Here is a 27,977-nt window from a genome sequence, read left to right on the forward strand (position 1 = left end):
TTGGAGGGGTCAAATGATTTTATTGTTCCACTGTGGTTGCGCCACACAGGCCTGACATCACACACATAGTTCAACACACACCTTGTGTGGGGCAACACACACTCGTTACACCCAGACCATCACTCTCGCTCTCCGAATTAACATAGTAAAAAAAACAGTAAAAAAAACAAACAGAGTGCAACCAATCAAAAGTGAGATTCAGAAAAATAACAGACAGGTTAACCACAGCTAACAAGTATTATTTGGCACGGACCGTGTGGCTTGCCAGTGTTCGGTCCACTGGGACACAGAGCAGAGGCGTTTGGCACTGTCATTGGTCAATCTCAGGTAGATAGCGCAAGGTGCTTGTTCGGCCAGGTGGCAGTCAGGGGAGATGTGACAGTAAACAAGCTGACGGTGCTACTCCCGGTGACGAGCGCCGTACATTAAGGAGGAAACACCTCCCATCACTCATCCGGTTTTACCCGTCTGTCCAGCCATACTGTACTCTACCCATCTCCTTGGTCATGACAGGCGTGTACGATCAATTTGGCTCTGTCATTTGTTAGCACACGGAATGTACTGCGTCATTCAAGTTGACATTTGTCATGACTTGTTGCAATCTCAAGAACAGGTTTATGACCTTGATAACATTGCACAAAGCTTTGTGAACGTATTGTGCGCCAAATGTAACAATAAAGTGGTATTTGTACATGACAAGATTTTTTTTTTTTAAGTATATCGACAGGTGAAGAATACATGGTATGATACGGTCAATAATACATTGAATATTAAAAAGGCAAAAGCAGGAAACAAAGGAAGACGCTGTTCTACAATCAACGCTTTTGGTTCACCTTTTCCCCACAGAGAGAATTTACAGTACTGTACAATTTAAAATACTAAATAAAACTAAGTATTAAAACATGGCACACAGGTAAAAATGGCAAAAGCTCTACTCTCATTGCTTTGCTTTTGGAGTAACAGCAATGGAGTCAAAGGTTTGGCTGTGTTCCTGAGAGCCTTGTGGCCTGCCTCCTTGCGTCCTTGTCCCCAGTTGCCGAGACCCCCAGGCTGGCTGCCCAGCAGTGTTCAGTGGGGCCTGGGTGGGGTGTGGTGGAGGACAGCGGGTGGCCCTGGTGGTCAGGTCCTGTGGATTACCTGAGTGAGGGGCTGGCAACCAGGTGCAGGTGGTTGGGTTTGGTGGGGATGGGGGGTTTGCTGCCGCGGGGAGGAGGGATCTGTGCAGGGGGCGTGGGGCTCTTCACACAGAAGTTCTTCATGAGCTGAGCCACCCGACCACTCCGTGAACAGGTGTCTCCGSCCCCCTCAGACACCACATCCTCAGACATGGCCCTGCGATAGGCTGCCATCACGCGGATATCTGGGAGAGAGACAGAGGCAGACATTAGATGAATGGTTAGAGGTGCCTTTTGCATCAACGAACGGAGCTGAAGCGCACTATGGTTGCTATGTCTTGGTCTGTTGTCGCGCATCCCCGTAACTGGGAATGCCAATAAAAAGAAGTCTGTGAGCCTTACGGCCATCACGGAACATTCTCCCTGATCCCATCTCCTCTTTCTGCGTTTTCCCCCTTTCTCCTGCTCGCCCTTTCCTTCTTCCTCTACCCTCCCGAACTCTTCCGTCCTAGGCTGTAGTATGCCAGACTGGAGATCATCTTCATAGGAAGAGGAGCAGGGAACACAGCTGGGTGTAGTTGGTGTGTGTGCATGTGTGCATGTGCGTGTGAGACAGAGAGGCACGACGTTTGGGAGGGGGTATAATTGAGGGATGGGAGCGGAGGAGCAGAGGAGGGCCACGGGGACAGCGATGGAGAGCAGACAGACGCTGTTCAGACACCAGAAGGCTTGAGGAGCCGAGTATTTATAGCGCCGTCCCCRGGGGACACAGATGTGTGAGCACACACACACACCCTTGGATTTCTTAACTTTTTATCACGTTAAAGTGGGATTCAAATTGATTTCAATTGTCATTTTCTCTCAACGACCTACACAAAATACTCTGTAATAAGAAAGTGGAAGAAAAAAATATATATTTTTTGATTCATGAAAAATTAAACACTAATATACTTTGATTAGATAAGTACCCCGAGTCAATACATGTCGGAAACACATTTGGCAGCGATTACAGCTGTGAGTCTTCTTGGGTTAGTTTTAGAGCTTTGCACGCCAAGTTCTTTCAAGGTGTTGAGGATCATGGCATAGACAGCAATTTTCAAGTCCTGCCATAGATTTTCAAGGACATTTAAGTCAAAACTGTAACTTGGCCACTCAGGAACTTTCACTCTCTTAATGGAAAGCACATTGGCCTTGTGTTGTAGGTTATTGTCCTGCTGAAAGGTAAATTAATCTCGCAGTGTCTGATGGAAAGCAGACTGAACCAGGTTTTCCGCTAGGATTATGCCTGTGCTTAGCTCCAACCAGTTTTTTTTTTTATCCTGAAATACTCCCCAGTCTTTGCCGCTGTCAAGTATACACATAACATGATGCAGCCACCGCCATGCTTGAAAATAAGGAGGCATTCATTCAGTCATGTGTTGTGTTGGATTTGCCCCAAACATAAGGCTTTGCACTTAGGCCAAAAAGTATATTCTGTTGTCTTTCTTTTTTACTGAATTACTTTAGTGCCTTTTGCATACAGGATGAATGTTTTGGAATATTTGTATTAATATTATAATTTTTATTACTCATTTTAGGTAATTATTGTGGGTCACTACAATGTTGATGCATCTTCAGTTATCTCATTATAGCCATTGAACTCTGTAGCTGTTTTAAAAATCACTAATGGCCTCATGGTGACATCCTTGAGCAGTTTCCTTCCTGTCCTGCAGCTCAGTTCAGAAGGACAACTTTATCTTTGTTGTGTCTGGGTGGTTTAATACAGTCGTAGCCAAAAGTTTTGAAAATGACACAAATATTAATTTTCACAAAGTCTGCTGCCTCAGTTTGTATGATGGCAATTTGCATATACTCCAGAATGTTATGAAGAGTGATCAGATGAATTGCAATTAATTGCAAAGTCCCTCTTTGCCATGCAAATGAACTGAATCCCCCAAAAACATTTCCACTGCATTTCAGCCCTGCCACAAAAGGACCAGCTGACATCATGTCAGTGATTCTCTCATTAACACCGGTGTGAGTGTTGMCGTGGACAAGGCTGGAGATCACTCTGTCATGCTGATTGAGTTCGAATAACAGACTGGAAGCTTCAAAAGGAGTGTGGTGCTTGGAATCATTGTTCTTCCCGTCAACCATGGTTACCTGCAAGGAAACCCGTGCCGTCATCATTGCTTTGCACAAAAAGGGCTTCACAGGCAAGGATATTGCTGCCAGTAAGATTGCACCGAAATCAACCATTTATCGGATCATCAAGAACTTCAAGGAAAGCGGCTCAATTGTTGTGAAGAAGGCTTCAGGGCGCCCAAGAAAGTCCAGCAAGCGCCAGGACAGTCTCCTAAAGTTGATTCAGCTGTGGGATCGGGGCACCACCAGTACAGAGCTTGCTCAGGAATGGCAGCAGGCAGGTGTGAGTGGATCTGCACGCACAGTGAGGCGAAGACTTTTGGAGGATGGCCTGGTGTCAAGAAGGGCAGCAAAGAAGCCACTTCTCTCCAGGAAAAACATCAGGGACAGGCTGATATTCTGCAAAAGGTACAGGGATTGGACTGCTGAGGACTGGGGTAAAGCCATTTTCTCTGATGAATCCCCTTTCCGATTGTTTGGGGCATCCGGAAAAAAGATTTTCCGGAGAAGACAAGGTGAGCGCTACCATCAGTCCTGTGTCATGCCAACAGTAAAGCATCCTGAAACCATTCATGTGTGGGGTTGCTTCTCAGCCAATGGAGTGGGCTCACTCACAATTTTGCCTAAGAACACAGCCATGAATAAAGAATGGTACCAACACATCCTCCGAGAGCAACTTCTCCCAACCATCCAGGAACAGTTTGGTGACGAACAATGCCTTTTACAGCATGATGGAGCACCTTGCCATAAGGCAAAAGTGATAACTAAGTGGCTAGGGGAACAAAACATCAATATTTTGGGTCCATGGCCAGGAAACTCCCCAGACCTTAATTTGTGGTCAATCCTCAAGAGGCGGGTGGACAAACAAAAACCCACAAATTCTGACAAACTCCAAGCATTGATTATGCAAGAATGAGCTGCCATCAGTCAGGATGTGACCCAGAAGTTAATTGACAGCATGCCAGGGCGGATTGCAGAGGTCTTGAAAAAGAAGGGTCAACACTGCAAATATTGACTCTTTGCATCATCTTCATGTAATTGTCAATAAAAGCCTTTGACACTTATGAAATGCTTGTAATTATACTTCAGTATTCCATAGTAACATCTGACAAAAATACCTAAAGACACTGAAGCAGCAAACTTTGTGGAAATTAATATGTGTCATTCTCAAAACCTTTGGCCACGACTGTACATCATCCACAGCATCGTTACTAAAAGATATATTCAAAATCTGATTTGGTATTTCTACCAATAACGGCCCTTCTTTTAATGAGGCTTTTAAAAAGCACCCTGGTCTTTGTAGTTAAATCTGTGCTTAAAATTCAATACTTGACTGAGGGACCGTACATATGTTGTATGCACGGGGGACAGAGGAAGAGGTAGTCAATGAAATTATGTCAACCCCTATTATTTCACACAGAGTGAGTTCATGTAACTTACGTGATTTGATAAGACAAATTAGACTCCTGAACTGATTTAGGCTTGCCTAAACAAAAAGGGGTGAATACTTCCTTTATGCAATGACTATATTTTACTTATTTCATTTTTAATTCATTTGAAAAAAAATGTATAATTCTTCCCATTTTGACATGATGGAGTATTTTGTGTAGATCAGTGATAAAAACGTAAATGAAATCAATTTCAATCCCACTTCGTAACGCAACAAAATGTGAAGAAAGAAAAGCCATGGGGGGTGAACACTTCTGATACCCACTATACTCACACACGTACAGACAAGCACATTCACACAAATACACACACCCTCATGCTCACCGACTCAGTCACGCATCCACCCACCCGACTAACCCCACCACATTCGATTCAGACACTGAGGGTCTGTGTTTAGTGTAGAGGGTGTGTGTGCAGCCCAGGAGAGGCAGTCAGTTCTATGGCCAAAGAAGCTTTAAAGCAAACACTTGATAGCGGTGAGGCATGAAAGAGACAGGCCCAAACTATCTTTAAAGGTTTTACTTTTCTTTTGTTGTTTTTCTCCCTCCCTCCTTTCCCTGTAGCTCTGCCCCTCTGCCTCCACCACCCTCTCCCTTTTCCCCCCTCCCGCCACCTTCCTCTCCCCCCTCCCTTCCTCTGCCCCCTGACCCGCGGTTCCTGTGTTAATGTCCTCTCGCCGCACTGCGTGGGCCTGCCTCTGATTGTCTCGCTGTGTTGTGTGGTCACCACGGAAACCCTGGATAGGCTCCAGCGATCGAGGTTGGACACGCACGCACGCATACACACAGGCACGCACGCACGCACACACGCATACACACAGGCACAGAGTCACAGGCACGCGTGGTCGGAGGCTTTTTGGTGCTTGGGTTTTGGTGTTGGTTCTGATAGGAATGCTAAACACAAGGAGTATGTGTGTGCCTGCGCTTGAGAATGCAAGCGTGCAACGTATTCCTGACCATTACATGTGGGTACGGTGAGGGAATAGTAAGAAGAATTATGCTTTTTCTTAAAATGTATATTTTTTATCCCTCTGAGAAAACATCCTTGTGAGGAAGATGAACCCGATACCTCTAGAAACTAGACGCCAACCTAACCTGTCTTAACAAAGAACTGCCCAAACCCACGCAGAACGTTCTACCAGAAACCAAAAAGCCAAACATCAAGCCGATAGACTCTCAGCTCTGTCAACACAAATGGAGTGGGAAGAAAAGCAGTCCGCTCCGCGGGTTACCTAACTGTGCAGCCATTTGTACAAAACCTTGGCAACACCTGATCACAGTTACATGACTTTCCCTCTGCTCGAAGTCACTGGTCAATATGATACAGTGACTGTCTGTCTGTCTCACTGTCTTCAGACAGACCTTTGAGGCGGCTCCCGCTCTTCACACCTCGGCCCAGTCCCAGCCCATACATGCAGTGGGGGAGAGAGGGGGGCTGCAGTGTCACCCACCAGCACCAAAATAAAAGCAAGCCTAGCTCTTTAAATACCCCCTCCTCTCTGGCACGGAGGGGGGGGCAGAAGTGGGGCAGAGGGCAGAATTCCGGAGCGGCACGTCTGTGCAGTGAGCCAGGCCGCGGGAGGGTCAGGGTTGGGAGGGGGAGGGGTGGGGGGGCCCGGCACGGCGCTGTGTGGAGGCTGGGGGCCCCATAACTTATCAGCTCCGGGCAAACGTCACCCAGGGCCAGTCGCCCAGGGCCAGAGTCGGGAAGTAGCATTGGAATGTGTGTCCTCCCCTCTGAAGGTGAAGAGAGGAGAGGAAAGCCGAGGGAGAAGAGCACACAAACACACACTCCACGAGCCAGCAGCTGCAGGAGACTGATACACTCGCATGCACACATAACTACACAACGCACACTATCACCTACTCTCTATCCCAACCCCCCAACCTTGGGCTGCACACACACACACACACACATCAACATGCATTAACATGCATGGACATAGGTCAATGTACACATTAACACACTCATATCTTATATACACAAACAAACACATTAAACCCCCAAATAAAACCTGTCAGAGGTAGTAACAAACATGAACAAACTCCCTCACACTGTGTGTAAACACCGATAGACTCTCCCATACATAAATATGGTACCTACAAGAACAACACGTACACACTCAACCATGGCGGTCTCTAACACTTTTTTGGTTACTACATGATTCCATGTGTGTTATTTCATAGTTCGATGTCTTCACTATTATTCTACAATGTAGAAATGAGTAAAAATAAATAAAAACCTTGAATGAGTAGGTGTGTCCAAACTTTTGACTGGTACTGTATATTATATAATTATATAAATTATATTATATATATATATATATAATATATATATATATATATATATTATATATATACACAGTGTAGACATTGTTAATGTTGTAAATGACTATTGTCGCTGGAAATGGCTGATTGTAAATGGAATACATAGGCGTACAGAGGCCCATTATCAGCAACCATCACTCCTGTGTTCCAATGGCACGTTGTGCTAACTAATCCAAGTTTATCATTTTAAAAGGCTAATTGATCATTAGAAAACCCTTTTGCAATTATGTTAGCACAGCTGACAACTGTTGAGCTGATTAAGAAGCAAATAAACTGGCCTTCTTTAGACTAGTTGAGTATCTGGAGCATCAGCATTTGTGGGTTCGATTACAGGCTCAAAATGGCTAGAACAAATAACTTTCTTCTGAAACTCATCAGTCTATTCTTGTTCTGAGAAATGAAGGCTATTCCATGTGAGAAATTGCCAAGAAACTGAAGATCTCGTATATCCTGAGGCTGCATTTATTGTAGCTGGGGATTGTAACAAAGCTAATCTGAGAACAAGGCTTGCTAAATTCTATCAGCATATCGATTGCAGTACACGAGCGAGTAACACGCTCGACCATTGCTACTCTAACTTCCGGATTGCATACAAGGCCCTCCCCCGCCCTCCTTTTGGCAAATCTGACCATGGCTCCATTTTGTTGCTCCCCTCCTATAAGCAGAAACTAAAACAGGAAGCACCCGTTATTAGGTCTATCCAACTCTGGTCTGACCAATCGGATTCCATGCGTCAAGATTGCTTCGATCACGTGGTCTGGGATATGTTTCCTGGGTTGCTTCAGACAATAACATCGGCGTATACTCTGACTCGGTGAGCGAGTTTATAAGGAAGTGTATAGGAGATGTTGTACCCACTGTGACTATTAAAACCTTCCCTAACCAGAAACCGTGGATTGATGGCAGCATTCGTGCAAAACTGAAAGCATGTACCATCGCATTTAATCACGGCAAGGCGACTGGAAACATGGCCGAATACAAACAGTGTAGTTATTTTGTCCGTAAGGCAATCAAACAAGCAAAGTGTCAGTATAGAGACAAAGTAGAGTCGCAATTCAACGGCTCAAACACAAGACGTATGTGGCAGGATCTACAGACATAAAGAAAACCAGCCCCGTCACGGACATTGAAGTCTTGCTCCCAGACAAATTACAACAAATTCTTYGCACGCTTTGAGGACAATACAGTGCCACCGACACGGTCCGCTACCAAAGACTGYGGGCTCTCCTTCTCCGTGGCCGAAGTGAGTAAAACATTTAAACGCGTTAACCCTTGCAAGGCTGCCGGCCCAGACGGCATCTCTAGCTGTGTCCTCGGAGCATGCGCAGACGGGCTGGTTGCTGTGTTTTACGGACATAATCAATCCCTTTCCCAGTCTGCTGTCCCCACATGCTTCAAGATGGCCACAATTGTTCCTGTTCCAAAGAAAGCTAAGGTAACTGAACTAAATGACTATCACCCTGTAGCGCTCACTTTTGTCATCATGAAGTGCTTTGAGAGACTAGTCAAGGATCATATCACCTCCACCCTAGACCCACTACAATTTGCTTACCGCCCCAATAGGTCCACAGACGACGCAATCACCATCACACTGCACACTGCCCTATCCCATCTGGACAAGAGGAATACCTATGTAAGAATGCTGTTCATTGACTACAGCTCAGCATTCAACACCATTGTACCCTCCAAACTCGTCATTAAGCTTGAGACCCCGCCCTGTGTAACTGGGTCCTGGACTTCCTGACGGGCCGCCCCCCAGGTTGTAAAGGTAGGAAAACACATTTCCACTCCGCTGATCCTCAACACTGGGGGCCCACATGGGTGCGTTCTCAGCCCYCTCCTGTACTCCCTGTTCACCCACAATTGCGTGGCCATGCACGCCTCCAACTCAATCATCAAGTTTGCAGATGACACTACAGTGGTAGGCTTGATTACCAACAACGGCGAGACAGCCTACAGGGAAGAGGTGAGGGCCCTCGGAGTGTGGTGTCAGGAAAATAACCTCTCACTCAATGTCAGCAAAACAAAAGAGATGATCGGGGGCACGCCCCTATCCACATCGACAGGTCAGCGGTGGAGAAGGTGGAAAGTTAAGTTCCTCTGTCTATATATCACCGACAAACTGAAGTGGTCCACGCGCACAGACAGTGTGGTGAAAAAGGCGCAACAGTGCCTCTTCAACCTCAGGAGGCTGAAAGAAAATGTGGCTTGTCACTGAAAACCCTCACTAACTTTTACAYGTGCACAATTGAGAGCATCCTGTCTGGCTGTATCACCGTCTGGTAYGKCAACTGCACCGTCCTCGACCGCAGGGCTCTCCAGAGGGTGGTGGGTTCTGCACAACGCATCACCGGGGGCAAACTACCTGCCCTCCAGGACACCTACACCACCCGATGTCACAGGAAGGCAAAAAATATCATCAAGGACAACAACCACCCGAGCCACTACCTGTTCACCCCGCTTCCATCCAGAAGGCGAGGTCAGTACAGGTGCATCAAAGCTGGGACAGAGAGATTGAAAAACCGCTTCAATCTCAAGGCCATCAGATTGTTAAACAGCCACCACTAGCACAGAGAGGCRGCTGCCTACCTACAGACTTGATATCATTGGCCACTTTAATAAATGGAACACTAGTCACTCTAATAATGACACTTTAAGAATGTTTACATATCTCACATGTATAAACTGTATACTGTATCCTTCACTATCTATTGCATCTTAGCCGCTCTGTCACTGCTCATCCATATATTCTCATCCCATTCCTTTAMTAGATTGTGTGTATTAGGTTTTGTTGTGGAATTGTTAGACATTACCTGTTAGATACTGCTGCACTGTCAGATCGAGAAGCACAAGCATTTCATTACACTCCCAATAACATCTGCTAACCATGTGACCAATMAAATGTGATTTGACACACACACACACACAGAGATAGATAGATCGGAAATATATACAAAAAATATGTATATGATTTAAAAACACCTGAAAATAAGTAACCCATTCAAATGACATACGACTTCGCCATCTTCACTTGAAATGTCTCAATATTGTGAAGAAACATGCAAACCATGAATATGTTCTAGTTGAATTACAGGTTCCACAACYAGGACAAAGAAACACAATTCTTCATCTCATTGTAAGGTTAGYACACATCCAGCAGGGGGAGACTGTAGAGGCAGACAGTTTTGTTCCTACTAACTCTGGTAGAGGACTGGCTGCAGTGTGATCAGAGGTCCACTGGGTGGTGCTGGTCTAGCTCCCTCTCAGTCTGTGTCTGGTTTGTGAACTGGGTCACTTGTCTGTCGAGCTGGGATGTGGGCCGCTGATCAAAACCACCAGCCTATCCTGTTCACCCAGAGGAACGCTGTCCAAACATTGCTAATTAGACTGATACTAAACTCACTCCTAATATTACACAGTTAGACAAGCTAAGATACTGAGGAATTCCATGGAATAGGGGAGACCAAATAAACTAAAATAAAATCTGCAACAAGACACAGAGACGCTGCCATAAAGCAATGAACTACAAGGGCAAAGTCAATAACTCACTATATGTGCGGCTCAGCGATACAAGAGACATATATCATCATGCACTGATGAAAGTCATGTTCGTTAAGAGGGACTGTGGAAAACGTTAGACAAACACACATAGTAAGAGATCAGCCCGAGAGCGAGTAGCCAATAGAGAGGCAGAGGAGATGTGGGACCATGATACTGCTTCCCCCCCCCCAAGGCTGCACTGGCCTGCTTTTAGTCTGCCAGTTCATAAAGATTCCAGTGGGCTGAGGCAGCACTTGGCTAGGACGCTGGGCAAATGAATCCCCATCGCAAACTGCACTAGGAAAGCCTAACCTACACTATAGMGGCCTACTGCAGAACCATGGTGTAACTGTCCATTATGAACACACACCAGGTAAAAGGGATTCGATGTCAGATAATCTTTGTCACATAGGCAATTCTCTTCCCTGCCATGTGGGGGCTGCCTTTTTTKGGGGGGGTACAACTTCATTACCAAAAGTGTTCAATAAAAATGTGTCCTGGTGTCTGCATGCTTCCAGGCCCGAATGTGTTACTCCCACCATTCACAACCATCTCAATACACTCAGTGTTGGAATGTTGCATCTGTGCCATTGATGCTGTATAAATGTTCTTCTGTGTTTGAAAAATGTATAAAGCTAATATTGGTGATTTACCGCCACCTGCACTGCTGGAGTCCTGAACCAAAATATTATGTGTCATTCATTTATTGCGGCCACTATAATATAGCTTAAAGCCATTTACAAACCGTATAACCCAGTTTGAAGAAGACAATGCTCTGGTCAATGGCTGATCGCTCCCAACCCATAGAAATCCCCACCCAGTTGACTGCTTTAAAAATGGTAGAATCCCTTAATGGCAATGTCCATGCTAAAACAGGTCAGTTCCAAGTAGAGATCTATATACGTCGCTATGGAGGGGACCCAATCTCCCATGCTGCTCTACTCTCTTACCTCGGCTGCTGGGTGTCTCCTGGGGGTGGGGCTCAGCCGGCTCCTCGGGGTGGAGTCTGGTTGTGACGGACAGCGGGACGACGGCCGTCTTCTCCGGACCATGTGGTTTGGTGGTGCTCTTCTCTAGAGCGTCTCTTATGGCCGCGCTGCTAGCCACAGGGGATGGAGTGATGGTCCTGTGGAAAGGGGACGGTGAATAGATGCTAGGGACAGGGGACGGAGTGGAGCTTGGGACAGGGGACGGTGAGACACTGGGGACAGGGGACGGAGTGGAGCTGGGGATAGGGGACGGGGTCACACTGGGAACAGGGGACGTTTTGACAGAGCTAGGGACGGGAGAGGGCGTGATGGTCTTCTCTGAAGCGCACGCTTTGGCAGTGCTCTTCTCTAGAGCGTCTCGGATGGCATTGCTGCGGGGGACAGGAGACGGTGTGACAATGCCGGGGACCGGAGACACTGTTACGGTGCTGGGGAGAGGGGACGGTGTGACGGTAGGGACAGGGGATGGTGTGGAGCTGAGGACAGGGGATGGTGTGATGGTGAAGTTCTTGGGGACAGGGGACAGCGCGGTATCCAGCCTCGGGTTGGCAGTGCCAGCTCTTGAGTGAGGTCTGTAGGACGAGAGGGCTGGCTTCTCCTCTGGAGCATCGACCTCTAAATCCTGCTTCAACTCAGCTTGCTGGGGAAACAGGAGAGAACAGTCAGTGTCCGATTCATTCATACCATTTGATTTGCATGTTCAGCTATCGTTCTACCAGAATCCAATGCCTTTAGGTTACTGAGAGGTTTGATGGCATGCTTCCATACACAGTAAGTATCCCCCAAAATAAAATGAGACATGGGGTGCAGACACCATGAGCTAAGCAGGCCTGGGTAACTCCTCAGGGGCCTGATTGGTGTCACACTTTTGCCCCAGTCCCAGCTAACACACCTGACTCCAATAATCAACTAAATCATGATCTTCAGTTAAAAATACAATTCGTTTAAATCAGGTGTGTTTGCTAGGGAATGGGGGGGGAAAGTGTGACACCAATCAGTCCCCCGAGGACTGGAATTACCCAGGCCTGAGTTAAGGGCAGGTTTAAGGCGACCTCTGCATCCATCCTATTTGCCGTACTCCTCTGCCCTCCTAATCTCAGGGTGTCTCCATCCCTACCGTCCTGCCTCTCGTCCTGCCTCTCCATCTCCCAGATCGACAGCTTAAGACCCCTCACTGTAGCAGCAGCAGTACCAAATCACCCCCCCCCCCCCCCACAAACAACTATCAGCTCCAAATACCGTTGCCAGAGATCATAGTCATTTGGATGGTAGTGCAGTTACAATGAACATGAATTCTACATAACAACCAAATCTATGTTTTAACAAATGGTTTCAGAATCTTAGTCTCTCAGACCTATCATATGTAACAATAGGGTGGGGTTGTGCATTAGGACTTTGACATGGGTTGGCAGAGACGTGCAGCGGTGTGTTTGGGAGGAGTCGTGTGTAAGGATGCATGAACGGAGTGATAGAGTGTTCTCCTGCGGTTCGGCTCGGCTGCGTGCAGTAGGAGACGAGAGGGAAGGAGATCTCCCCTGTGCAAACCTCAGGAGACAATCCCACAATCTCATCCATCTGTGACTGACACCCTCTCCTGTCTCTGGCGTTTTAATACCCTGATCAACCATCTGCTCCAGAGGAGCCCAGAAACCAAGCTCCAGCAATTCCGCTCCTCGTACACACACACACACATTTATTTGACCTTTATTTAACTAGGCAAGTCATTTAAGAACAAATTCTTATTTAGAACGACGGCCTATACCGGCCAAACCCGGACGACGCTGGGCCAATTGTGCGCCGCCCTATGGGACTCCTAATCACGGCCGGTTGTGATACAGCCTGCATGCACACATACACACATATACACAAACAAAAAGAACACAAAACGAAACAATCGCTCAGAAACACCCTTCATTCCACCCCACCCCAACCCCGGTCCCATTGCAGCATGTGGTAGAGAGCGATGACATACATACTGGAGGGCTGCTACAGTTCAGCCTCTCCCCCAGAGAGACAGAGAGAGTATGAGGGGTGAGGCGGCCAGGCCAGGAGCAGCTGGAACAGAGAGAGAGAGAGAGAGAGAGACAGCTGGGAGAAAGAGGTTCTGGAGAGAGGCTGAGAGTGAAGGGACAGCTGGCCTAACCTCCACACCCTGGAACGAGGGAAAGAGTGAGGAAGAGAGGGAAAGAGTGAGAAAGAGAGAGAGAGAAAAAGGGGTGTGGGTGTCCAGAAGAGTCAGAGGTGTTCAAGACATATTTAAGGAGAGCCGAAGGGTGGATTAGTGAAATGCAAACCACACTTAGCCAGGATATTTGAGCAAGCGTTTCGAATTCGAACCATCCATGTCTGTGTCATGGCTATTCGGGCTGAAACCTGCCACTACTAGCACTGCTGAGACAATGACTAATTTGTTGCTTTCTCAACSCCATACCCAGCCAGGAATACTACGAGATTAAGGTTGTACTTTCCTGTCTTTGCTTACATGACACTTGATTATATGCCACTGATGATATCATCATCGTCGTGGCGATCAAATGGCTTGACCTCCCAACCCAGGAAATAACCCAACCTCTTACTCTACAACCGTGCACAGCGTTATACATACCTAAACTCTGTGTTAAATGAGCGTAGCATTTAAAAAACAAAATTATTACCAACATAACAGGTAAACCAGTGTATTAATAGTAGTAGTTTGATTCAGTATTAATATTAATACGGAATCAAAATACTGAATCAAACGACTATTAATACACTGGTTTACCTTTAACGTCGCTGCATACCTACCTTTATCAAGGCATAAACAAAACAAATGTCCTCAATGTGCATAATGCACAAACTGATTTACGGAAGCCAAACTCACAAACGTGTTTATGTAATGCTTACTTTTTCAAGTGCTGCAGGTGGCTGCTGCTCACCCACTGACACCTGTGGGTTGAACACACAAACACAGGCATTACTGGGCAACTAATAGCTTCTGAGCAGACGGACAAAGCAGTGATACGTGCAGTACATAACCATACCTGTAGAGGGGGCAATGTCCTCACTTCCTCAGTGTTCTCCTGTTGGAATAGCAGGAACATGTCAGTTGGTTTGACAGATTTAAACGCACTTTACTTTCTCTGACTGGAACCTGCTACGGGCGTGCAACAAATGTATAAAGTGTAAGCACACTATAGACCTGCACAAGGCCTATACATTTAGATTCATTTCCTTGTGTTTATTCGGACTATTCTCGAAACATTTCTGACGTTCTGTTTGCGGTACCGGCCCGCGGGTGCCTGGGACGGGCACTGGTATGCTCTACAGGCAAGATGGAGTGTCCACCCTGGCCTGCGCTCGCCATGTGCAAAAGGGTTGCCATGACAACGCTGAAAATCTTCTCCCTCTTTTTAAGATCGCGTGAAACCGGAGGCAACCTCCCCCACCACACACAATACATGTGACACAAGCGCGCTTCTCAATTTCATGGTTCGGTTCAAATATTTAGGCTCAAACCAAATATGCAGGGTTTACTATAACACATAATAACCACTCCCCCTCATACACAATTAAAATACTTAATTTACATACAGATTTACGCAAACACACAGGGGTGGCACACACACTAGGGACAGCACAGGAGGTTGGTGGCACCTTAATTGGGGAGGACGGGCTCGTGGCAATGGCTGGAGCGGAATAGTATTAAATACATCAAACACATGGTTTCCAGGTGCCATTCCATTTGCTCCGTTCCGGCCGTCATTATGAGCCGTTCTCCCCTCAGCAGCCTCCACCGACTCCCAGACAGCGGGAGACACAAAGGCAACAGGGAGGAGAGGAATGACATGAACTGTACAAAACAAAGTGGAAGACAAGATGTGGGGAGGGAAGAGAGGGATGGATAGGATGTGGCTGAGGTGGAAAGAGAAGAGCAAGGGAGAGAGGTGTTGTGCACGTGTTGGAGGTGACAATGGGCAGTAGAAGAGGGAGGGATGGAGGAAGGGAACAGTCAGGAGAGGGAGAGATAGAAGGGGTGATTTATTTGGCTGCTGAGCAATGACTCTCCCTCGTCTCACTGGCCCTCAGCTGTGTCCGAGATTAATGACAGCAACAGGAAGGTCTCACACACACACACACACACACACACACACACACACACACACACACACACACACTCACCTTTAAATTGAGCTGTATCCCTGGCTGTGTTTTGGGAAGCAGGCTCTCTCTCCCAGTTCTGACAGATTCTGAGACGGGTCTGTTTACCAGGTTGCTCTTCGGGGGGGTTGTCTGGTGGCTACAGACGGACCAGATAGGATAATCAAAACAGGGATGATAGAAAATGGCAAACGCCAAAAACCAACCTCCTACTTAAATTTGACATGGACTATTATAACTCCACAGAACTGCAGGTAAAAAATATTTTTAAAACATTGTAAAAAAAATAAATAAAAAAATAAATAAAATAAATAATCGCTGCTGGTATTGCTGACGTGTCCGTACCGTGTGCTATTGTGCAGGCTCGGTGGTGCTTTCCTCTCCACAGGCCCAGAACAGATGAGTTTAGAAGTCTTCAGCTCGTCCACCTCTCCAATCACCATGACCGCCACATCACCGTCCCTGCCCAGCAACCAGCTCACATTCTTACGGTTGGCTACAGGGGACACGAAACACACTGGAGTCATATTATTGGACGCAACAGAGAACGAGACATTCTTGCCAAATGAGGAAAACCAAGATTTGTCATGTTTATGTTTCCGTGGTAAACAGACATTGATGGGTTCCATATATGGACAGCAGTAGAGCAGATGGGGGGGAAAAAAACAAGAGAAAAGCTACCAAAATCATTGAATACTATGACGTGGTTACATTGGGTTAAGACTGAGAAATGTTCCTTCGTGGGAAAAAAGCAGCACACACACACGATCAGTAGAGGCAACTATCCAGCCTACTTGCTTTGTAAATATCCTTTGCTATTCTGATGTTGTTTTCTGTATGTATTGTGATTGCTACAAAACGGAAAAACTTGAATGTTCTCAATGAGGCTTTCTTAATCGTGAGGGCTTTGGTTGAAAAGAAGGGGAGGCACCCCTCCAGAGTAGATTACCAGTGAACTGGTTCTGCCAGCCTGTCCTGTGGCAAATGCAGGGAATTCCACTGGGGCAAACCACGATGACATGCCCTGAACTCAGCCCAGGCAAGTCAAAACATACTAGCTAGGCAAACAGACAATTCTCTCAAAACGCAAGACACTAACTACAGACAACAAACACTTGTCAAACTTGTGCTCTGGACTCTCGGGAAACCCTGTCCCGATACTCCTTCACGCCTTGACTCACATCACACCTCCTCTGTTCTGAGACCCTCATAAACCCGGGGCCTAAGTCATGTTCCATTGTAACTCAAACAGTGCCATTTCTGATTTAGTACGTACTATATCCCTGAAATCTGCATATCTGTGGCGCATTCTGGGATCACGCGGGCCTAGTTACTGTGGCAATAAGACGCCCCACCCTGCACTGCAGTCTATCATCTGCCACTAGCAAACGTCACCAATCTGCCACGTTCTGTGCTCAAAGCTCAGGCACAAACCAAAAACGGACCTAACCACACACAGGAACACATACAATGTACGGAAGACCTGTCATAACAGCACTGGTCATGTAGCCTACGTGCTACATATTATACAGATGTACACATACACGCTACATAAATATAGTTACACAAACATTCAACAACACATTAACTACAGTATATACACGCCAAACTAAATGGTAAATATGACTGAACAGATGAAAAACACAAAACCTTTTATTTTATTTTTTTTCAGCCATATGCTGTCTATTTGTTCTCCACAATGCTTGTCCTGCATGCTTCCTGCTGTGCTCGCAGCTAATATTTGGAAGGAAGGAGCCAGTGGGCCTGGAGTCACTTCCTGCTTTGCACAGACACCTGGGTCCTGTGCTTGTAACAGACCACCATTTCCTCTGCTTCACACTAAGAAACACAAAACTAGGTCTGCAACAGTCTCCAAACACTTCGTGTTGCAACGTGAACTGTGACTATGAGATGATTGAAAGATCTAACTCTATAGTCCAGTGTGGTGTGTGTGTGTGTGTGTGTGTGTGTTGTTGTGTGTGTGTGTAACACCGCAGTGTGTATAACACCGCAGTGTGTATCGGGGAGTGTGTGTGTGTGTGTGTGTAACACCGCAGTGTGTATCAGGGAGTGTGTGTGTGTGTGTGTGTGTAACACCGCAGTCTGTATCGGGGAGTGTGTGTGTGTGGTTTGTAACACCGCAGTGTGTATCAGGAGTGTGTGTGTGTGTGTGTGTATCGGGGAGTGTGTGTACACCGCAGTGTGTATCAGGGGTGTGTGTGTGTGTGTTGTGTGGTGTGTTGTATCGGGAGTGTGTGTAACACCGCAGTGTGTATCAGGGGTGTGTGTGTGTGTGTGTGTGTATCGGGGAGTGTGTGTAACACCGCAGTGTGTATCAGGGAGTGTGTGTGTGTGTGTGTGTGTGGTTATCGGGGAGTGTGTGTTGTGTGTTGTGTAACACCGCAGTGTGTATCAGGGAGTGTGGTGTGTGTGTGTGTGTGTGTGTATCGGGAGTGTGTGTGTGTGTGTGTGTGTAACACCGCAGTGTGTGATCAGGGAGTGTGTGTGTATGGGGGAGTGTTGTGTGTGTGTTGTGTGTGTAACACCGCAGTGTGTATCAGGGAGTGTGTTGTGATGTGTGTGTACGGGGAGGGTGTGTGTGGTGGTGTGTGTAACACCGCAGTGTGTATCAGGGAGTGTGTGTGTGTTATCGGGGAGTGTGTGTGTGTGTGTGTGTGTGTGTGTTAACACCGCAGTGTGTATAGATGTGAGTGTGTGTATCGGGGGTGTGTGTGTGTTGTGTGTGTGTGTGTGTAGTGTGTGTGTGTGTGTAACACCGCAGTGTGTATCAGGGAGTGTGTGTGTGTGTGTGTAACACCGCAGTGTGTATCAGGAAGTGTGTGTGTAACACCGCAGTGTGTATCGGGAGTGTGTGTGTGTAACACCGCAGTGTGTATCGGGGAGTGTGTGTGTGTGTGGTGTGTAACACCGCAGCGTGTATCGGGAGTGTGTGTGTGTAACACCGCAGCGTGTATCGGGGTGTGTGTGTGTGTGTAACACCGCAGTGTGTATCGGGGAGTGTGTGTTTGTGTGTGGTAACACCGCAGTGTGTATCGGGGAGTGTGTGTGTGTGTGTGTGTGTAACACCGCAGTGTGTATCGGGGAGTTGTGTGTGTGTGTGTTAACACCGCATTGTGTATCGGGAGTGTGTGTACACCGCAGTGTGTATCGGAGTGTGTGTCTGTGTGTAACACAGCAGTCTGTATCGGGGATGTGTGTGTGGTGTGTGAACACCGCATTGTGTATCGGGGAGTGTGTGTGTAACACCGCATTGTGTATCGGGGAGTGTGTGTAACACCGCAGTGTGTATTGGGGGGCCATTGACTTGTAGGAACAGCTGCCCTGGTCGTCAGCAGATAGAGGGGCCTCTGTTCTCCCGCCCTCCCTGTCTGACATTCAGTCGGTTGATAATCAGTGCATTGTGGTCAACTGCAGCCAAGAAAAGACTTCCTCCTGACCTGACGCACACATCAGGCAGAATCAATGCACAAACTGACATGTGCTACAGTGACCTACAGCCAGCCATCACAGAGACTCGTTTTCATCCACTGTTACAAAGCTCTCTCGACCAAACTTCTCAAGTAGAAGCTCTGGGGATATTGTCTTGTGATCTCAGATTCTCTCGGTGGAATGCCAAGGGAAAGTACATTGTGAACCGTGGAATGCCAACGGAAAGTACATTGTGAACCGAGTCATTACGACACAGATTTCTCATACAGGGACTGGCTACCTACAGAAAGAAAATGCAGACAGGCAAGATTCTGCAGTACACCAAACCAGTTTCAGGATAGAATTACAGCCTGTCTCTTTCTATTTGTAGCTATGCATGTAATGAGCCATCTACACAATACAAGAAAACATGATTCCCTCTCTAACATAGGGGTACGAAATATACTCTGTGAAACTGCCACTATTTCTGTCTATCGCGCGTTCCTATTTTAATCTGTTATCTGTTTTTMCGACACACGCACACACATTCCAGACATCAGCCTGCCTCTCCCTCGCACACACTAGTGCTTCACTGGGAACAAGATGATCTAATCAGGGCATTGTACACACACACATACGAGGAAAAGCAACCAGACCTATTCTGCTTGAGTGCATCAGATTCAGCATTACGCCTGTTTCAACTGTTTGTTGCGTGTGTGTCTAGTGGGTGGACAGCTTACGCTCAGATGGGCTGTGTTCACTGATAATGCCCCTTTAAAAACGATTGATTAGTGAACCAACAATTCAATCAATTAAGGGTGAGTCAACTGTAAGTATGTAATTTCCTCAATTGAGATTGCAGTGTCACATCCTGATCTGGCTGTAGGCCTACTCTTTCAGACATAGTTGTTATTGGAAGTGACTAGAAAGTTCCGATGGATACCTTCATTCGTGAAAAATGTATTGAACTTGATGCAGCAAAAAAAAAAAAAAGGATTACTACTCTTCATGAAGAAATTAAACATTTGACCAACCGCCTTAAACTGAATAAGGATTCTATGAGACTATCGGCATCTTTAAATGCTTCCTATCAAAACATCCAACAGAATCCTAATTTGGACCTTCCCGGAGTATGATACATTTCCGCCACTGCACCCCTCTATTAGCTTGAACCAGAAAATGGCTGCTCATTGTTCGACTCCAGGTGAACGTAAACGGATGTGTGTCGGAACCAGAAAGAAGGAGAGGAATCGTTCTCGGGGCGCCTGCCTTTTTCCCCCCGCGTCCAGACTTAAGACTCTCAAATCACTTTGAGCCCCTGTACCAGCTGTCTTAAGCCGGGGGCTTGGGGGGGTTCCCTCCATGGCTGTGGATGCCCCTCCAGCTACTTCTCCCTGTCCTAGTCAATCAACTGCCTGGGCACAGCCTGGACCACCAGAGCTCTGTCCCTTTGGCTGTTGTGTCCTGCACACATCCGGTGTCTCAGCAGCCCTCTTCTCAGGTGAGTTCTGTGGCTCTGGCCTCGGAATCTGCTTCGAGACACGGCAGAGGCCGGATCATTCTGGCTATTGTGACAGGGAGTTCAAAGGTGATGCATATATCTGTACCTGGGGCAAAGACTTTGTGTTTTCCTGGGTTCAAAGTTCAGGATTTCACCAGGTTGCTTCCTAAGGCTGTCAGTCAGTCACCGGGGGCTGATACTGTCATGGTTCATGTGGGGTCAAAGTTCAAGATTTCACCAGGTTGTTTCCCGAGGCTGTGAGTTAGTCACCGGGGGCTGATACTGTCATGGTTCATGTGGGGTCAAAGTTCAGGATTTCACCAGGTTGTTTTCGAGGCTGTGAGTCAGTCACCGGGGGTGATACTGTCATGGTTCATGTGGGGTCAAAGTTCAGGATTTCACCAGTTGCTTCCAAGGCTGTCAGTCAGTCACCGGGGCTGATACTGTCATGGTTCATGTGGGTCAAAGTTCAGGATTTCACCAGGTTGCTCCCGAGGCTGTGTGTCAGTCAATGGGGGCTGATACTGTCATGGTTCATGTGGGGTCAAATGACATTATGAAGAGCAGCTCAGAACAGATTTAGATGGATTTTAAAGAACTGATTGGGTCTCTACTTGACACCAACAAACACCCTGCCCTCTCTAAATCGTGGCATTGAATGGTTCAGCAGACTTTTAGCCCTCCATAACTGGCTACGTGACTATTGCAGCTCCGTGGGTGTAACATTTATTGACAAATTTGATACCTTCTGGAAACAAAGCTTGTATTATAAGGAGGATGGGATCCACCCGAATCCTTTGGGTTCCTGGATCCTTTCACAGCATTATAAGGCTGCATTGAGACAATGTCTTATCAATGACCCAAGTCTAGCTCATTTAATCCCTACCATTGTGTATCTGAGTTGTGATAATGCTTCAGCAAATGTACATTATCCTAGGGGAGTTGGAAGACACAATGTAAGTAATCTAATGTATGTCCCTCTTACTGCCCTGAATGCCTCTGCTGATCCTACAGCTATTGTATGCAGTAATCATATACCTATGAACCAGAGTAATACTGTTAACACTGAGGTGGTGTGCCCTAGTAAGAAGTCCACTGTGTGCAGCTCACCCTGCACTAATAAATAACCTGAGCATTGCTACTTCTGCAAAGCTTCCCAGTAAAGCAATGAAAACAATCAAGCATCCCAGAATTTWAAAAAAAATAGCCCACGTTAACATACGTAGCTTAAGAAACAAGGTTCATGAAATCCATAATTTGCTAGTAACAGATGACATTCATATTCTGACAATCTCTGAAACTCACTTAGGTAATACCTTTGATGATACAGTGGTATCAATACATGGTTATAAGATCTACAATTAAGACAGAAATGCCAAAGGTGGAGGTGTGGCTGTTTATATTCAGAACCACATTCCTGTAAAGCTTAGAGAGAATCTCATGTTAAATACTGTTGAAGTAATATGACTACAGGTTCATCTGCCGCACCTAAATCCCATCAAGTGCTAACAGTCAGTATCTGGATAACATGTGTGAAATGCTTGATAATGTATGTATAGAGAGGTATACTTTCTGGGTGATTTAAATATTGACTGGCTTTCATCAGGCTGCCCACTCAAGAGAAAGCTTCAAACTGTAACTAGTGCCTGCAACCTGGTTCAAGTTATCAACCTACCAGGGTAGTTACAAACAGTACAGGAATGAAATCATCAACATGTATTGATCATATATTTACTAATGCTGCAGAAAGTAGTTTGAAAGCAGTATCCAAATCCATCGAATGTAGTGATCACAATATAGTAGCCACAGCTAGGAAAACCAAAGTTCCAAAGGCTGAGCCTAATATTGTGTATAAAAGTGTTGTAGTGATGTGAAGAATATTTGTTGGTCCGTGGTGTGTAATGACGAGCAACCAGACGCTGCACTTCACAAATTTATGAAATTGCTTATCGCAGTTAATAATAAGAATGCACCCATTAAGAAAATGACTGTAAAATAAGTTAATTCCCCGTGGATTGATGAGGAATTGTAAAAAGATATGGTTGAGATGGATGAGGCAAAAGAGATGTCAAATAGGTCTGGCTAATTGAGAAATCATGTGACTAAACTGAATTTAAAAAAAGAAGAAACTACACTATGAAACAAAGATAAACGACAAAGAATAATAGCARAAATCTTTGGAGCACCTTAAATGACATTTTGGGAAAAGGCAAATTCCGCTCCATCATTTATTGAATCCGATGGCTCATTCAKCACAAAACCCACTGATATTGCCAACTACTTGAATGATTTTTTAATTGGCAAGACTAGCAAACTTAGGCATGACATGCCAGCAACAAACGCTGTCACTACACATCCAAGTATATCTGACCACATTATGAAAGACAAGATTGTAATTTTGATTTCCGTAAAGTAAGTATGGAAGAGGTGAAAAAACTATTGTCTATCAACAATGACAAGACACCGGACAATCTGGATGGAAAATGACTGAGGATAATAGCGTATGATATTGCCACTCCTATTTGCCATATCTTCAATTTATGCCTACTAAAAAGTGTGTGCACTCAGGCCTGGAGGGAAGCAAAAGTTATTCCCCTACCTAAGAATAGTAAAACTACCTTAACTGGCTGAAATATCCGACCAATCAGCCTGTTATCAACCCTTAGTAAACTTTTGGAAAGAATTGTGTTTGACCAGATACAATGCTATTGTTCAGTAAACAAATTGACAACATACTTGTTGCGTGCTTATAGGGAAGGACATTGAACAAGCACAGCACTTACACAAATGACTTTTAATTACCTGAGAGAAATTGATGATAAAAAGATTGTGGGGGCTGTTTTGCTAGACTTCAGTGCAGCTTTTGACATTATAGATCATAGTCTGTTGCTGGAAAAATGTATGTGTTATGGGTTTACACTCACTGCTATATTGTGGATAGAGTTACCTGTCTAACAGAACACAGACGGTGTTCTTTAATGGAAGCCTCTCCAACAGAATCCAGGTAGAATCAGGAATTCCCCAAGGCAGCTGTCTAGGCCCCTTACTTTTTTCAATCTTTACTAACGACATGCCTCTGGCTTTGAGTAAAGCCAGTATGTTCATGTATGCGGATGACTCAACACTATACACGTCAGCTACCACAGCAACTGAAATGACAGCAACACTTAACAAAGAGCTGCAGTTAGCTTCAGAATGGGTGGCAAGGAATACGTCAGTCCTAAATATTTGAACAACTAAAAGCTTTGTATTTGGGACAAATCATTCACTAAACCCTGAACCTTAACTAAATCTTGTAATTAATCATGTGGAAATTAAGCAAGTTGAGGGAACTAAACTGCTTGGAGTAACCCTGGAATGTAAATGGTCATGGTCAAAACATATTGATACAATAGTAGCTAGGATGGGGAGAAGTCTGTCTGTAATTAAGCTCTGCATTATTAACAGCACTATCAACAGGGCAGGTCCTACAGGCCCTAGTTTTGTCGCACCTGGACTACTGTTCAGTCGTGTGGTCAGGTGCCACAAAGAGGGACTGCAATTGGCTCAGAACATGGCAGCACGGCTGGCCCTTGGATATACACAGAGAGCTAACATTAATGATATGCATGTCAATCTCTCCTGGCTCAAAGTGGAAGAGAGATTKACTTCATCACTACTTGTATTTGTGAGAGGTATTGACATGTTAAATGCACCGAGCCTTCTAATTGAACTACTGGCACACAGCTCGGACACCCATGCATACCCCACAAGACATACCACCAGAGGTCTCTTCAAAATCCCCAAGTCCAGAACAGACTATGGGAGGCGCACAATACTACATTGAGCCATGACTACATGGAACTCTATCCCACATCAAGTAACTCATGACAGCAGTAAAATTTGATTTAAAAAACAGATAAAAATACACTGTATGGAACAGCGGGTACTGTGAAGCATCACAAACATAGACACATGCATACAAACACACGATAACATACGCACTATACACACACATGTACACATGGATTTTGTTTTATAGATAAGTGGTATTAGAGTTGAGGCTTAATATATTGTGAAATCTGTTACGGATGTATTGCAATGTTTTTCAAATGTATAACTGCCTTAATTGTGCTGGACCCCAGGAAGAGTAGCTGCTGCGTTGGCAGCAGCTAATGGCAATCCATTAAAAATACAAATACTAGAAACCTGAGTTGAAGACCTATTTCTCTCACCCCGGTGATGCTACATGAGGCCGAGCTACCTCCACATACCCTCCAGTGTTCCTATTGTGATGGTAAATGGCACCACTGGTGAGAAACTGCAGGTAGTGATTTAACAAAAGACAAGTAGTCTTTTCAGCCATTACCTACTCTCTTAGCCCTGCTGACACTCATAATATAAACAGATAATGCCATCTCATTGAAACAAAGTGCATAACCTACTCGCAGGCAGACACAGACCCGCATACAGAGGGCCTGCCAACAACAAAAATGACTGATACTGAATACATTGGCGGTAGCCTAAAGCACATCACAGGATGTTTCTCAGAGGCAAGCCAGATGCTTGCAGCTCAACTTCACAAGGCAGCTCCCTATTAGTTAATCCACAGCAACAACAACAAAACCGCACCAACATATCGGACACTTGTCTGATGTATCTGCCTTTTAGAAAGATCAGATGGGTAGGTTTCAATGAAACGTGTTTGTAGACTTATTTCATAAGCAGATAACGATACTTTTTGGGCAAAAAAAGTTACACAGCCTCCTGTCACACAGACCCTGTGTGTGAAGATGTAGCAGGAGAGGCAGCAGAAGAGGTAGGGAGGAATGAAGTTAGTACCTGTACTCAGCTTTGGTCTATGGACTTCTTTCTCCTCACGTTCCTTCCAACGCCGCACCTGCTCCTGTCTCATCTTCAGGAACAAGGTCTTCTTCTGGTCCTCGTTCAGGGCCTCCAGCACATCAGGATCGATGTACATGTCCTTTAGTATCTGCTGCAGCATGGTGGCGGCGGGCTGGAGGTGGAGGGGTAAGGCGGTAGGGGCTGTTCCAGCAGGTTACCCAGTCTAGCAGGGCGTGGATAGGTACTGTCCTGACTCCTTGGGTCGACAGTTTCCTGAAGACGTGTTGGCTTCTAAACAAGCTTCATGAGGAAAAGAAGAAGATCGAGGCTCCAATGTCACATTCACAAGCTGTAGACAGCTGCCTCTGACGTCCTCTGCACTGACACTCCCTCCTCCCTCCACACACGTCAGTCGTCCTCAGTACTCATCAGGCAGCCATGGCTGGGTGAATCTGCATCAGGGAAAATTACACATCACAACCTCTGTCAGCACTGTAGATGATTGGCACTCCCTGCTGTATGCTAATCATGCTGCTGTTCAGTGCTCCTAGCCACTTGGCCTTCCTTGTCTTTTGATTTATTTTCTTACTTTTTCCCCCTTTGTCTCTTCTTCTCTTAATAAGATGTAACTGCTCATTGCCTTCTTTTTCAATGCATAGTAAATCACAGCAATCTCCTTTCCCTTCTTCAGACGAACGATAGAGTTCAAACCCTGGTTTCCTCACCCAAGCCATAGTCAGGGCTCTGAGAGCGGCTGTCTGGCCCTGGATGGGAGGAGATTCCAAAGGAATGGGGCATTTTTCTGCCGTCAGTAACCCCCCCCCCACACCCCACATCCCTTTCCAACCGCCCTTCCTTTTTTTTTTCTCCCAAACTCCCATGAGATGGCTGCTCCATTTTAACATGGTCGTTGTTGGGCTGTAACCAAACTACAAGGTCACATCCCAGGACAGCATGAGTAGAACGCTGCTCTAACAGAGGGGCTGAAAGGACTTCACTAGGCATGGTGGTCATATTAACAATGGAAACTGCACAATCAACATTTGGAGGGAGACAAAGGTAGCCTGAGACTGAGAACTGTCACTGCTGGAAAACAGATTGGTTTAAACTCAACACTTGGTGGGGGGAAAAAAGACAAAAAGAAGAGAAGCGGGTGAGCCAGTGATAGAGAATTCAGCAGAACGTGTGCGAGAAAGGATGTGTTGTTTAAGGAGGATGTACTCACAGTGGGGTGCAGACGCTCCACGGCAGAGTAACTACTCGGGAGAGTGAGTGCGCTTGTGTGTCCTCCTCCTTGCCTTTGTGTATGACTGAGCTGATGACATCACAGCATTCCATGAGCTGTCTCTCACTCTATCTCCCTCTCTGTAAGACACACACAATAATTATCTTGGTGGTGGTGGTGGTGGGGGGGGAGTCAGGAAACAGAGCTCAGCCAAGCTAGCTGTAAAAGAAGTAACAGCATCCTGTTGAACAGAAATAGAGAGATCAATACCAGCTGCTGTTAGAAAACCATGTTTCTATTGCCTGGATTGTGCAAATTGATTGCTATTCCAAAAAAAATCTAAATTCTAACAATCCAATTGCACATTTTGCTTTTACTTGTCACATTTCTCCTCCGCAAACTATCTCCTCTTTTCTTATTTTCTCAAAAGCTCTAGCACTCCACCTCCCCTGAATACATAGCTCCTCCCCCCCATAAAATTCTAGTCCTCTTCAGACCATATTTGTCCCCTTAATCCCATATAACCCCTCTATCGCTTTCTCAAAACCAAACTAACCAACGAAACACTAACACATAGAAAAAGATAAGTCTACAGTTGTCTTCAGAGATGCCAATATCTAGCTTACACAATGCCCCACTTCCAAGTTTCAAATTCAAGTGAATAGCACTCTCTGGTGGTCAAACACTTTGGCTTGTAAATTAAGGTATTTTTTTCTCCCAAAATGTCTTTATCCATGACTGCAATTTGTCTCATTTAATCAGTAAAATTATATGGATAGGTTTAAGCCAACAATGAAAACAATGATGATACCATTTAAATACAAACAATGGACAACAATGGACAGTCTACTGTAAACCATTCCTGTACCTGCGCTGATGTAAAACTAATAGTAAGAGCTGTTGTTTCCCATATACTGAAGTCATTGYTCGCGTTACCCTGCTCATACGTTGCATGCATCAACCAATGGTTGCGTGCCGCGTCATCGACTGAAACTAGATCCCCTACATACTGGCCTTGACGAGAAGGAAAAAAACGAGTAAATGTGAAGTTAAGATGGAATGTCGCCTTGTAAAAGTCCAAAAGCGAAAGTATGTCACAGGCACTCTTAATATTTGCCCCGAAAACCGGACCATCTGGTTGTTGGAGACTTGGCAGAGGCTATCGACCGACAGATTGCTATAATGTGTGGTTAGCTGATACGTAAAATACCTATCAGGCGTAATGAAATCTGGCAGACATCAGCAAGGAACGCGCCCAGTGTCTTTCTGGAAGCATCACTCCTCAAGGTCCATCACAGCACAACATATTGCTTTAAC

The 27,977-nt window shown here is 45.8% G+C and overlaps 1 protein-coding gene across 1 annotated transcript; it reads right to left on the reverse strand.

The window, feature by feature from the left end:
- Window positions 1-27,975, reverse strand: LOC111950590 (proteoglycan 4). The gene is made up of 9 exons (XM_023968281.2): window positions 27,871-27,975; window positions 26,661-26,800; window positions 25,433-25,887; window positions 16,027-16,177; window positions 15,703-15,820; window positions 14,565-14,603; window positions 14,428-14,469; window positions 11,506-12,184; window positions 1-1,360 (listed from the first exon to the last, which is right to left on the reverse strand). The coding sequence occupies exons 3-9, from the start codon at window positions 25,593-25,595 to the stop codon at window positions 1,134-1,136; spliced, it is 1,419 nt and encodes a 472-aa protein (XP_023824049.1). The 5' UTR covers window positions 25,596-25,887; window positions 26,661-26,800; window positions 27,871-27,975; the 3' UTR covers window positions 1-1,133.
- Between the last annotated feature and the right edge of the window lie 2 nt (window positions 27,976-27,977).

The sequence above is a fragment of the Salvelinus sp. IW2-2015 genome, linkage group LG23 (genome assembly GCF_002910315.2).
Source record: "Salvelinus sp. IW2-2015 linkage group LG23, ASM291031v2, whole genome shotgun sequence".
Lineage (NCBI taxonomy): Eukaryota > Metazoa > Chordata > Actinopteri > Salmoniformes > Salmonidae > Salvelinus > Salvelinus sp. IW2-2015.